The sequence below is a fragment of the Micrasema longulum genome, unplaced genomic scaffold (assembly GCF_059751315.1).
Source record: "Micrasema longulum isolate JH-2025_06_02 unplaced genomic scaffold, ASM5975131v1 h1tg000883l, whole genome shotgun sequence".
Taxonomy (NCBI): Eukaryota; Metazoa; Arthropoda; class Insecta; order Trichoptera; family Brachycentridae; genus Micrasema; species Micrasema longulum.
The window spans coordinates 618,657-632,184 of NW_028278075.1; the positions used below are offsets into that span (position 1 = coordinate 618,657).

Here is a 13,528-nt window from a genome sequence, read left to right on the forward strand (position 1 = left end):
GAGAAACTTCACTTTTAATTTTATTTTCATAGCACTGAACTTCCTCATTCATTGACAATACGAGTACGTACATACAAAGAATGTAAATTTTCAGTCGCCGCTTTAAAGACACACCAAACATATTATCTTTCCATGAAATCCCTTACAATACCTTTTTGCCATACATATTATCATGAAATTTATCAACATAAAATAGTCAATTTATAATTAATTATGATTTGCTGTGTGTTAAAATGATTATTGATTTTAAATCTTGACATGTATGCTTTCTATGATTATTGTTATTATTCTGATTGTTAGATGGAAATCACTTAAGGGTCAAGTTCTTGGTACAAGTTTTAAATATAAAAATAACAAATTAGTTGTAATATATAAATTTTCGGTGAACACGCATTAATCTTGTTTCTTTTTCTATAGGACATTTTAAACTCCATTGTAGAACTCCAGAAGTTGATTTTAAGTAGAGCGTATTAGAGATTCACTAGTTCTTGATAACATTAACAATGACAGACATAAATTAAATTTAACAAGGTTTCCAGTGCTCACAGAAAACTTTTAAATAAATATACTCTCCCGAGTGTGTCAAAGAAAAACACAAAAAAAGACTACATACGCTATAGATGGCGTCAGCAAAGAAAGTCGAAAACGACTGGTTCACTAAAAAATCAAAAAAACTTTATTATTTATATTTTCATAATAATTGTACATAATGTGGTTATTGTCCTGGAATAAAATAAGTCATGGGGTTGTTTATTAAATTAGTATTTATTCCAAATCAAATCAAAAACATTTAAGCATTAGATTATAAGATTCTTATATTAAAAGCTTCCGATAAAAATGTATATTTTGAGAATACGCAGTATTCAAAGGACTAAAGTTGTTGTTTTTGAGATTACTTACCAATCAGATGATGGGCATAATTCAAAATATTTAATCTTATAATATTTTTCTAACATTAAAGATTACCATTTTATAATAATAATACTATTTAGAGATAATGCATCAGATGAATATTTATAAATTGATAAATACTTTAATAATTGTTTTGGCTTAAAATTTTCCATATCTTATAAAACATGTTATAGTTTTAAAAAGCTAATGAAATTGGTAAAAAAAAAAAACACATACAAATTAAATAATAGAGGACAGGAGGATAAACTGAATTACATTAAACAATAAAGACTAGAAGATTAAGAATACTAATAAAATATAAAACCACAAGACATTTATATCATAATGTCACATTTATTATGAAAAGGCGCTGCCTATTTTTTTGTCATTTTCATAAATCATTTTATGATAAAGGTATCGAGAATTTTCGATGTATCACACAAAAACTTTATTTAAAAAAAAAAACAATAAACTGCAAACGAATAAGCATCTTTAAACCGATGTAAATTAAAATGGGTAAAATATAACAGTGGAAGAAACGCGCAATGAAATATTTTGCATCTCTATTTATTATTAATAATTTAGACTAATCGATGAACGACTAATTGAATGACTCACTGTAATAAATAAACCAGTACAGTCCAATTCCAAAAACTGTTGTAAGAAATCCAACGAGAGATTTTTCTCATGGTGTTAAGGGATTCATTTCACAATGAATCACTTCTGAAGCTGAAGTGCTATTTCCAGACTGTTTAGCAGCAGTTTTTGCCTTCGGTGATGACTTTCCTTTTGGTTTAGCTTTACAAGTTTCATTGTTAGAAGAATTGCTAGATTCATTGGACGCTGCAGGGCATTCGTTGGTAAATGGCGTGGATATATCGTTTGCATCCGGGATAGGTGATGGGGGAAGATTTGCATTGGGGGAGTCAGGTTTTACTATTTTCGGTGATTTGTCTCCTTTCTTCTTCTTTGGTGATGACTTGGATTGTTTCTTATCTGGGACATTTATTTTATTTGACTCTTCGACATTAATGGAAGAAGTTACTGTACTATCAGCGTTGTCCTTATTAATAATAGAAAGTTCTGGATTTGTGATAGTAGTAGTTGGAGTTCTATTTACAGAAATTTCAGCTTTAACTGCCATAACATCTTCCTTTGTATCGGCAGTGATAGATTTGGCAGATGAAGCTTCTACCTTTGTAGCAATAGATACAGGTTTATCAGATGTACATTCTATGTTATTGTCAAGAGTTTTAGGTTTAGGAGGTGTAGCTCCTATTTTAGAATTCATAACTGAAGGTGTTTCTTCTACCTTAGCTGTATCTCCTACAGTTTTAGCAGATGTAGCATCTACCTGAAAGTCAACAACTGCGGGTGTTGCTTCTGCCTTAGTTTCTTTCTTAGACTCAACAAGTACAGATTTATTCGATTTGTTGTGTTTGGCAGTCTTAGCATGTTTAGAAGGTGAAGCGTCTACCTTTGTATCTACAACAATAGATTTAACAATAGGTGTTGATTCAACTTGAGTATCAACAACTACAGGTTTTGCAGGTGCAGCTTCTACTTTACTATCAACAACTACAATTTCAACAGGAATAACTTCTATTTTAGCATCAATAACTACAGGTTTTTCAGGTAGAATTTTTACTTTACTATCAGCAACTACAGTTTCAGCAAGAGTAGCGTCTACTTTAATATCAACAACTACAGGTTTCACAGGTGATGATTCTACTTTAGTATCAACAACTACAGGATTTGCAGGTAGAGCATCTATTTTACTATCAACACCTTCAGTTTGAGCAGGCAAAGCTTCTACTTTAGTATCAACAACTACGGATTGCATAGGTGTAGCTTCCATTTTAGTTTCAACTACGGGCTTAGCATCTATCACAGAATCAGCAGATGTGACAGATAAAGAATCTACTATAGTGTCAATTGCTAAAGGTGCAACTTCTTCCTTATTGTCAGCCGCTGGAGTAGCTTCTATTTTAGTTTCGATGGGTAACTCTACCACGGGACTTACAGCGGGTACTGGTTTGGTTTCTATCTTTGAATTAACATTTTGCAAAGATTCAGAAGCCTTTTTTCCAACAGCATTCTTGTTCTTTTTTTTGGAATCTAAGGTTGTTTTTTCTAGTGTTTTAGGATCGACACATTCTGTTAATTTATTTTCACTTAAATCTAAATGCACGGCTGTTTCTGACACTTCAATGGGATTAGTAGGGGCTACATTTTTTATTGTTTCAGTCAATTCAACAGTTATAGGAGATTCTCCAATATCCACAATCTTCAAAGTATCGACAAGAGAATTATCGCAGTCCCCGAAAGTTTCCTCAGTAGTTTCAGAATTCTTCAAAGATTCTTTGGGATCATTCTGTTTACTCTTCTTTCCTTTCCCCTTCTTGGCTTTATTTTTAGATGCCGAGGTCAGTTCAGGTGTTTTAGATTTCTCTTGAACCTTGGGCAGACATTCTTCTGGTGATCCATTTTTAGATGTAAGGACATCTAGTTGGCCTTGAAGTTGAGATAAACTCTGTTTCAGTTGGGTACAATAAGTTGCCATAGCATCAACCTAAAAATTGAGAAATTAGATAATTGATACATAATATGCTGTTTAAAAATGATAGAAAAACACTAGTTTTAGCTTTCGTTCATTTATACAGCGATAGAGAAACTCTTTGAGAAAAGAACTTGGAAGTCTAAGCATTAACGGAGCTCATGTCATTGGCTAAGTTAAGTGATCACATTGAAATGCAGTATTCTTTGTTGTACCAATACTAATATTTTACCATACAATTAAATGTTTATGTAATTATTAGGCACAAGAAAACATCATAAAAATACAATTTCAGGTAGCGCTAAACTTCCTTATTATTTTATTAATTTACAAGACTTAATCAAAATCAATGATTTTTTTTCATTCTTACCCTATCAACAGTTTCTACAGCTGGGACCTCAGGTTCAGGGGGCAGTTGGGGAAGTTGGGGGCGTTCAATATTATTGTCTTTTAAAACACCGAGTAGAGATGTTCTTTCCGCCTAAAAAATAAATAACAAAGTTAATGGTTTCAACAATTCTAAAACAAAATACAGGAGAGGAATTATTTGAATAATCAAATGCATTTCATTGTTCTGTTAATCTGAAGGCTGAATGCTGATATTCATTCGAATCAATTAGCCGTTGTTCCAAACAAATGAAAAACATCATTGCGCTAACCTCACACCAAATGAGTACATTTAACAGAAAATGGTACCTTCAGAACGAATGAATTAATATGAATGCAAATAGACCAATAGGCACTTGTGTAATTCATTTGAATGCAAATGGACGAAATGCTTCAACTTCACACCACATGGAAATTAGGCGGAATGATACAACTAAACCAAATTAATGAATTCAAATGCAAAAAGACAATCTTTCATTTACTTAATTAATTTTATTAATTTCATATTAATTTACAACACCGCCAAGTGCAAATTTCAGGCCTATTACTATATCAAACTTGATGACGAAAGCTTCGTTAGAAAACAAACAATTATTTATGATATTTTTAATTGAATCTGCATTCACTTGGTAACACTTCATTATAAATTATTTTGAAAATAAAACTTTGTTATCAGTGTTACACAATTTTATTCTTTTACAAGAACACAACTTTCGGGAGAGCACTCCTCCCATCGACGGGTGATATAAAACTCATTTTCATAATTATTTATGATTTTAAACCTCAGGTCTCTAATACAGAATCCATTAGGCTACTATAGAACCACAGTCCTAATTGCCGAATAATTCTCATCCATATTTAGAATACTAAAAATGTAATCGCAAAAGTTCATACAATGCGTCAATTATACGTAAAGTCAAGTTTAATGCACTTTTGGAGCAACAATAAAACAAGGGCGCAACAAAACATGAAAACAATCTATGTTTCAAATATTAACTACACAATACAGAGAAGAAAAACAGCCTTAGGTACTGCTGCGCCACTTTACATTAGGTGTTCCAAGGGTGTTTTAACATGATAGACAGTGAAATAAAGGTTAGAAAAAAACATTTGAAATATAAAATGTCAATAAGTAATTCGATGTCTCAGACGTAAGATTACTTTGACCGAATTTGCAAAATTTAACAAAAGTGATATATTGACTGTGATTAAACCATTTTGTGGTGGTTTTTTTTATTTATTAATAGACTATCAAACTAAGCCAAAAAAATATTTAAAATGATGTATTATATTTTTTTGATCTTGAAATAATTTTGAAATTACTCCGCCTGTGACATCACAAGTTGTCATTGGTAAGGTGTCCTGACATATAAAAAGAGAACCCGTACGTATGAAAATGTGCTAAACATGGTTTTCTGGACACTATTCACTAGAACTTGTGACAAATAATATGTATTATTTTACATTGTTTCATACATTTTTGAGAAACTTCGCTGTACAATGAAATACTATATTTTATAGGGAGTGTAAGATAAAAAAAATTATATCAATTTCCCAAAGCGCCAAACATCCTCATTGCATCATTGAATCAAGATTTTTTTAGAATGTGTTGGATAATTTTTTTTAAATTTATTTATTTATTAAGGAAATCATAGTCTTTATATGAATACAAGGTACAAAAGAACAATTCAAAAAAGTAAGACCAATTACAGATTTAACATTAATTAATTATGAATACAGGAGGAGAGGGGAAAAAATAATTAAATTCTAAAAAATTACATTTAGAATAAAAAAATCATTAAGGTATTGAAAACTTACTATCCAATAATTGCAACACCATTGAATTTTTAGATTCCTTTTCTATCTTTTTATTTTAAATTATATGTTTATTTGTTGTAGTTTATGTCAGCACAATATTATATAAATGTATATTATTTTGATTGTGTATATAATCCCGACTTAACACAGATTAATATAGCAAGTCAGGACATGAAAACAATGATTTGCATATAAAATAAAATTTCACAACAAAATGCAATAATAAATTAATTATTGACCAAAATGTTTTTTTTAAGGATGAAGTGAATTCTGTCAAAGGGCAATTTCTCGAGCAAATATGCGGTAAATCTTTGTGTAGTAAAATGTCCGTTTAGAATGCAAGGCAAAAGACTCGGACAAACTTTTCAAAAGATGTAAAAAATATTATTTTGAACAACAGAGTATGAATAAAAAATGTATATATTATTTTTGTAAAGTTAGTAAATAAATTTTCAAATAAAAATAAAATAATCATGATTTATACATAAATAAATTTTGTTGTTGATGCTCAATTCTATACCTAACTAAATTTATAATTTATTCCTTAAAAATTATATTAAGTAACTAACCTGCAAAGTTCTACATAATTTTTGCAACTGTTGGAGTTGTCTAGATTGATGGGCAGAAGAGACATCTCTCTGCTGTTTCTCTGCAGCCATATCCAGAAGTGCAGAGTGAGATTTCTCCCAGCGCTGCTTCCACATGGTCGTCTCCTTTTCTAGCTTTAAGATCTTCTTGGACATCTGTAAAAATATGGTTTAATAGCAATTATATGCGACTCTAAATTCACACTACATGTAGTGTGTAATTAATTCAATAACTGCAAAGTTGCACTTAAATTTTAATATTGGTATTAAAAAAAAAAACAATGAGCCACATTGATGTCTAGGCATTTACGGGACTTATGAACTGTAATTGTCTGGTTTAAGTGGTCACTTTACCAATTTATAACATTAACCATTCTGCCTATGTTTTATAAGGTTTATAACTTTGCTTCCGCCGTTTTTTTTCCAAAATTTGAGGCCTTATTGTAAAAAAACTGGCTATACATTTATGATTTTAAATATTGTCCATTGCTAGCCACTACTTTTTTCCATCTTTTGGGCAGCGCACGAATCCCGCCTTGAAAATACTGGTCATCTTTTGAAGTGATCCACGAATCGATTAAATTTTTCACTTTTTCATAAGACCGGAAGAGCTGGTCAGCCAGGCTGTGTGCCATTGATTGAAATAAGTGATAGTCAAAGGGAGCAATGTCTGGAGAATACGGCGGGTGGGGACACAAATCGACAAATGTTTCTATGAGGTTATGTTGACAGATGCCCAGGTTTATTGCATGACATGTCTGATCTACCACTTTTTACCGCTAATGTTATCTAATAGGAAAATGGCAGAAGAAAAGTTGTACACCTTATAACATCCACATTACTTTACAAAAATCAAAAGATGGAAGAGTTGAGAAAATGTTAATGTTAAAATAAAAGCAGAATGGATTTCTCATCCATGATTCTCAGACAGATAATTCATATTTTACTGATTTTACATATCAACAATACTATACCAAATCTTTTAAAATTGGATAGTATATCTTCTTCTTCTCTAGCCTTATGTCACCACTGCTGAATGAAGGCCTATTCCAACTCCTTCCATTTGTCTCTATTGCGACCCCTCTGCATCCAGGCACCATCAGCTACCTGGACAATGTCGTCGGTCGATCTCTTTGGTGGCCTTCCAACACTATTTTTATTTGCCCACGGTCTCTACTTCAATGCTTGTGGCGCCCATCTGGTGTCCCCCAGTATAGCCATATGTCCAGCCCATTGCCACTTTACTTTTTTCACACGGTACATAACATTAGCAGCTTTGGTTCTCCGTCTGATCTCTTCATTTCTTATTATATCTCAAAGATTCACCCCAAACATCTCCCATTCCATGAACTGTTGTGCGCATTTTAATTTTTGGACACTCTTTACTGTGAGGGTCTGGGTAGCATATCAGAGATGCAAATTAGGTTTTTATTAGTTGTACCGTGTGTCATTAGCTTTATCTGTTTTAAATCACATTCCAGTATCAATCAACCATGATGAAAACTGAATTTGCATCAGAACAACCATGAAAAAGTAAGAAATTCGACCTATTACATATCATATCATGGAACAAAAATGTAGTAAATAATCTCTTTTTACTTTACCTCTTACGGCCAAAAATAAATTTAAATTAAAGCACAAACCTTTTGACTGTATTATTGAGTAATTTATTGTATATTTACAACAAAAACGTTATTTCTCAATTTGCAGAAAACACCCACAACACTAGATCTTACATATTTACTATCATCATAATCACGACCCTTTCCACATCCAGTGGTGCATAGGGCACTGCATTGGGAAACCAAATTCAGCATAGTTTGATCATCTGGTATATGAAGGTAAGGTGATCAGCCTTGCACTTCAGATGCCAGTCCAGGAACAATGAAGTATTGTAACTCGGAAAATATTTGACGTCCACCCTACCCTAAATAAAACCCAGGACCTCAAGAATGGTAGGCGAACGTGTAAACCACTACACAATGAGGCAGACTTATCTTAACTCCATTTCCTTTTACGGGAATTTTACCTCAGAGCAGCCATAGAGTCGAAAACACTTGTCCAGAGTTCTGGTTATATTTTAATTATAATAATAAAAATACATTTATAGTTTTATTTATAATTTTTTATAAATAAAAGTGGAATAAAACTATATACGTATTTTTATTATTATAATTAAAATGCAGTTCCACCAAGAAATGTCAGTAGAAAAACTCAATATATTCTGGTTATATTTTACTCACAGAAGTATTCTTCACCCACCTGGACACAAATTAGGTATATGTACTTAAGGAGTTGAATTATTTGCACGTACCTTTTCCATTTCTCCTTTGAATCCACCAAACACTTCATTACTCTTCGTCAAGGCGTTCTGGAACTCGTCGTACTTGTCAGTGTACATGGAAACTTGGCAACGCAGTGCCACTTCTGTGGCTTGCATCTCGGTACAACGAGCTTGATACTGAGACAATTCAAGCAACAACTGTTTCTTTTCCGTTAGTAACTTCTCTCGATCAGCCTGAGCTTCCAAATTGGCTTTGTTCAGCTTGGCTTCCGATAGCTGGGATTCTAGCGACATCTGTTTGGCCATCTTGTCCACCTGTTGCTCTCGAAGCTCGTACTGTTCAACGACGGACTTGAATTTTTTTGTCATGTCGATGTTGTCATCTCGGAGTTTGGTATTCTTTTCGTAATTCTGCTGCATCAGAGTTGTTATTTCTGTTAATGTATTCTGGAACTTGGCCTGCGTCTCCTTACGCCTCTCTTCTTCTTCTCTGATTTTCAACAAAGATTCATCCTAGATAACAAAAAATGAAAAACAACTGATTATTAATATTAAACAAACAAACCATCACGCTATTTCCCGTAGGGGTAGGCAGAGAGGATAGAACGCCATATCACTCTATCTTTGCATACAGACCTCGCTTCCTCTACATTCATACATCTTCTCATGCATGCACGCCGATTATTCCTGCTTTTGACATGTCTATCTTCAAATATTTGATGGACTTGATCGTGCCATGTCTTTCTCCGCCTTCCTCGTTTTCTGCATCTATCAACATTTGCAGCGTAGATCCTTTTAGCCGTTCTTTCGTTGTCCATTCGCTTTACAAGTCCAAACCAACGCAGCACCCCTTTCTTGATTCTGTCAATAATGCATATCTCAGCCTTACACAGTTCACAGATCTCGACATTTTTGCACCTATCATACATCGTTTTACCACACATACGCCTGAGGGATCGCATTTCGACACCATTTAACATACTTTCATCATAATTTTTCCAATTCCATACTTCGCTCCCATACATTAGAGTTGGCACTAGAACTCCATTGTGAACTGCATATTATACTTTCATAATTCATATAACTAATTGTAGTGCTTTTACAAATATAGATTATGCAGACAGGGTAAAAGGCATTATTAATTACAACAGAGATGAGTAATATTTTTAGAGATATGAAATTAATTTCTAGGCATTTACAGGTCTTATAACCTGTCATTAGCTGGTTAAATTGGGGTCACTTTTATATACTGTGTAACATTCACTATTCTGCCAATGTTCGAACCTCAATATTTATTTTATTCATCCATCTAGTGAGTTTTGTGAAGTTAAAGAGCTGAAACCTTTATTGATGCGGGTGAAATTCCTCTAACTGAATTATTTCACCCACTAGGAAACACCTGAAAGCATTGTTCAATTTTTATACTTCTTCTTGAACCAGTTGGTTTAATCAACATCTTTGTTGTACTATGTTAACCTTAACTCCCTAAGGGGTGATATACAGCCTTGTCTACAAAAACTTGGGCAAACTAATATAATTGATAGAGAGGAAGTATGAACAGTCAAAGAAATTATATTCAGATCAACCAATACACCCACAAACTTCATCAGGTAAAAAATAAGAACCATTTTAAGGGCAAAATTTATCGAGAATGGTGCCAAAAAGCTAATGGCTTCAATTTTTTGATAATGAAATGATATGTATATGGAAATTAATGGTTTATAAATTATATAATATAACCATATCTCAGTTTTTTGTTATGTTTTTGTGTTATTTTCTTTTGTTTTCAATGATTCTATTATTTTCTATATTTGATCATGTATTATTTATTATTATTTATTTATTTACTTTACAGAAACAAACAGTCGACAATGATATAATAACATTTAAAAAATACAGTTTAAGGACAGACCAGCGAAGTTTCTAAATAAAAAAAATCATACATATTAAACTGTGGTACAACAAAGAGGTGTGTTTATTTATTTATGTATTATATGCATACGGCCTAAGCCAATTACATACAGTTACATGAAGAAACATAAATGCAAGAAACTGAACAAAAAGAACATAAAACTATTTAGCAAAGACAAACAAGGGCAAAACAATAATTGTATACAATATATTCAAAAAAACGAAAGACCATAAACTTTGAGCTAAACCATGCCAATCCAACTTCATCCCACACTGTTTAGTCACGAAGAGATCTATGAAAAGCCGGAAGATCTATCCCAAAAAATTCCAAGTCGTGTGATGAATTGACTAATCTACACATTCTGGACATTGGGGCATAAAAACCAAAGTTGCTCTTAGAAGATTTTATAAATAGCAGATTTTGACTTCTGGTGACACGGTTGGGAACATGAAAAGAAATTGATTGCAACAGAGATGGGACATCATGTTTATGTGTATTTGTATGAGAGTAAGTGTATAGGTGTGTTGTATGTATGAGACTAAATTTGTATAATTTATATTTTAATATTTACATCTGATTATTTTTTATGTTATCTTCTTTGGAATGTTATTTATTGTTTTATTCTTTATTAGTTATACTTTATTTTTTTGGATTGTTATTCTATTGCATCACATGTTATTATAAATCAATTTATTTTACTACGTATTTTTTATTATTGTGGCTTAACACGTGCACAGCCTAAAAAGCCTTAATAAGTTTATTAATCCGTAAACGAGTGTAATTTTGAATGAAAAATAAATATCTAATGAAAGAAAGGCGAGTGAAACGAAAATCATGGATTAAGACTTATTGTAATTTGAAGCATAAAATTTATAGAAGAATCGATTTAAAAGTAGTCTGGATCGTAGATATTAAATTCACAAAAAGTATTGCTCTGCACACATCTCAAACATTTTAAAACACGCCTTTTTCCTTTCATTAACATTATTCTGAACTCACCTTAACAGACTTGTTCTGTTTCTGCAGTTCTCGACAGAGACTTTCAAGTTTTACTTTGAGAAGAACCGTCCTGTTATATTCCATCTGAAGCTGTTCCTTCTCCCTCTGTGCCAGAACATACTTCTTCTCCCATTGCTTGGTGGTGGTGTTCGACCTTCTATTCTCGTCCACTATCTCCGTATACTTTTTGCACATCGCTGCCAACTTCTCATCGGGAGTTTGTAAACTACTTAATGCCTTTAAAACCTGTTCCACCGACTTATCGTCAACTTTACGAAGTTCTTTCGCCGACTTTTTCGATGGTGCATCTTGTTTTACCTACAAAAACATAAACTCAAGTAAAATAAACGTCAAAAAAACAATCGTAAATATGATTTGTTTATTTTTTTACAATATTCATTATTTCTTTTGAATAAGAAATATTACTATAGTTAAAATTCCCGTAATATTTTTAATCTATTCGATAAATATTCATTAACGTATTTTAAACATTTACGTCCATAACTAATAGATAATATTTTCATTTAAACAGTTCTTAGCAACAAAGATATAGGTTATGCCGGCGAAAAATGATTACACTTACGTGTGTTTCTTTCGGGTGGTCTACAGCTACTTCCGCAACACCATTATTTACTTTAGCGTCCATAACTAGTGTGTTCTTAGATCTGTAAAAGATATTTATCCTCTAAAAACAAATTTCAATAAAATCAAAGATCGTCGGATTTCTAGATTCTAATGTCAAATTTCAACGAATGGCGCTGCTCAAGGAAAGTGTACACTAGCGCCATTGTGACATTATTTTGTTTGATCGGTAAAGCGGATTCCTACGCAACCGCGAAAGTTATTTTTTATGATATCAATTTACCTCCCTAATAAAAAATATTATTTTTATAATATTATGTATTTTTAAAAATATATGTAAGCTGTGTATTTGGTTATTGCAGTCTATATATAATCACGTTTTAGTATAATTATAAAGAGTGTCCACACAATTTGGAAAAGTTAAGGAATATTTGAAAATATGCTCTCTGGAAACAAATAATCACCTGGATGTGGAACTATTGACTTGATTTTCCCGGGAAATAATAATTAATTGTATTGACAACCTTATTATTGCGATTTTGTAAAAAACTACTCACGATTTGTTTTCTCTTAATCGATTTATAGAAAGAAACTGTAAGACGGACACTCACACTCCAGCGAACATCGCGTAAATATATTTTTAGATTGTTGTAAAATTAGATCGTTCAAACTCAATAGTCCGGATGTTTCACGTCGTCTGTGAACTTGGCGAATAGGTATCACTTTTTATGTGGATTTTTCGTAATGCCAACCTTGTTATTTTTATGTAAAAAGTAAATAAATAACCACAAATTTAATGTATTCAATATTTAACATTAAAAAATATAAAAACAACTTTTGCGTTTTTGGAATTTAGTTTATTTCACTCCATTTAAATTGAATCCATCACCATTGTGTAATTTTTAAATGTACCTATTTATGAATCCTTTGTAAGCCGAATAGTATTTTATTTTTAATGTTTATTTGTTACTATCAGTGGTTTATTTATAATTTATGGCTATTAATAGAAAACTTACATAAAATCGTTACCTACATAAATGTTACAATTATTATAATTATGATATTCGCAAGATCACAAGTTTAAAATATTTTCAATTGTACTATATAGTTGCACTATTTACCGCTAGATGTCACACCAACAAACATATTTAAACATTTACTAAACAGACGAAAATACGGATGCGGTTTTTTTAATGAACGCAATAATTCCAACTCATAGATAAGTATTTTCAATAAAAATTCTTGAAAGTGCTAATTAGAGCGTTGTGACGAGTGATGAGGTAGGTTGTGTAAATAAAGTGTAATTACCTAAACACCAAATCATCACAAGTTCGATGCCGTAAACCGGCAACTCAAATATTTCATGTTTTTAAAGTTCAAAAATATAATCGTACTTTAAAATTCCTATAAAAATACTATTATGGATAACAGTATTGATGTAGAATATATTTCATCTTATATTTCTACTCCTGACACGAATAAAACAATCAAAATGTAACCCGATTTCTCGC

The 13,528-nt window shown here is 31.9% G+C and overlaps 1 protein-coding gene across 3 annotated transcripts; it reads right to left on the reverse strand.

Moving 5' to 3' along the window:
* Positions 1-746: 746 nt before the first annotated feature.
* On the reverse strand, positions 747-12,931 carry LOC148278422 (uncharacterized). Of its 3 annotated transcripts, none has more exons than XM_088231426.1 (7): positions 12,575-12,931; positions 12,019-12,100; positions 11,436-11,753; positions 8,555-9,037; positions 6,223-6,396; positions 3,819-3,929; positions 747-3,463 (listed from the first exon to the last, which is right to left on the reverse strand). In XM_088231426.1, exons 2-7 carry the CDS (start codon positions 12,079-12,081, stop codon positions 1,577-1,579), a joined length of 3,036 nt encoding a protein of 1,011 aa, XP_088087552.1. In that variant the 5' UTR covers positions 12,082-12,100; positions 12,575-12,931; the 3' UTR covers positions 747-1,576. The 3 variants fall into 3 exon arrangements, with proteins under 3 accessions (XP_088087552.1, XP_088087551.1, XP_088087553.1); XM_088231425.1 differs by having other exon boundaries at positions 12,482-12,718; XM_088231427.1 differs by lacking the exon at positions 12,019-12,100 and having other exon boundaries at positions 12,575-12,718.
* Positions 12,932-13,528: the final 597 nt, after the last annotated feature.

Bases quoted from the DNA above. Each gene is read 5' to 3' on its own strand.
- LOC148278422 (XM_088231426.1), bottom strand. From the start codon at position 12,081: ATGGACGCTAAAGTAAATAATGGTGTTGCGGAAGTAGCTGTAGACCAC. The intron at 6,397-8,554 runs GTACGTGCAAAT...ATATTTTTACAG, and splicing joins TCAAAGGAGAAATGGAAAAG to ATGTCCAAGAAGATCTTAAA. The intron at 3,464-3,818 runs GTAAGAATGAAA...CTCAATTTTTAG, and splicing joins CTGTAGAAACTGTTGATAGG to GTTGATGCTATGGCAACTTA.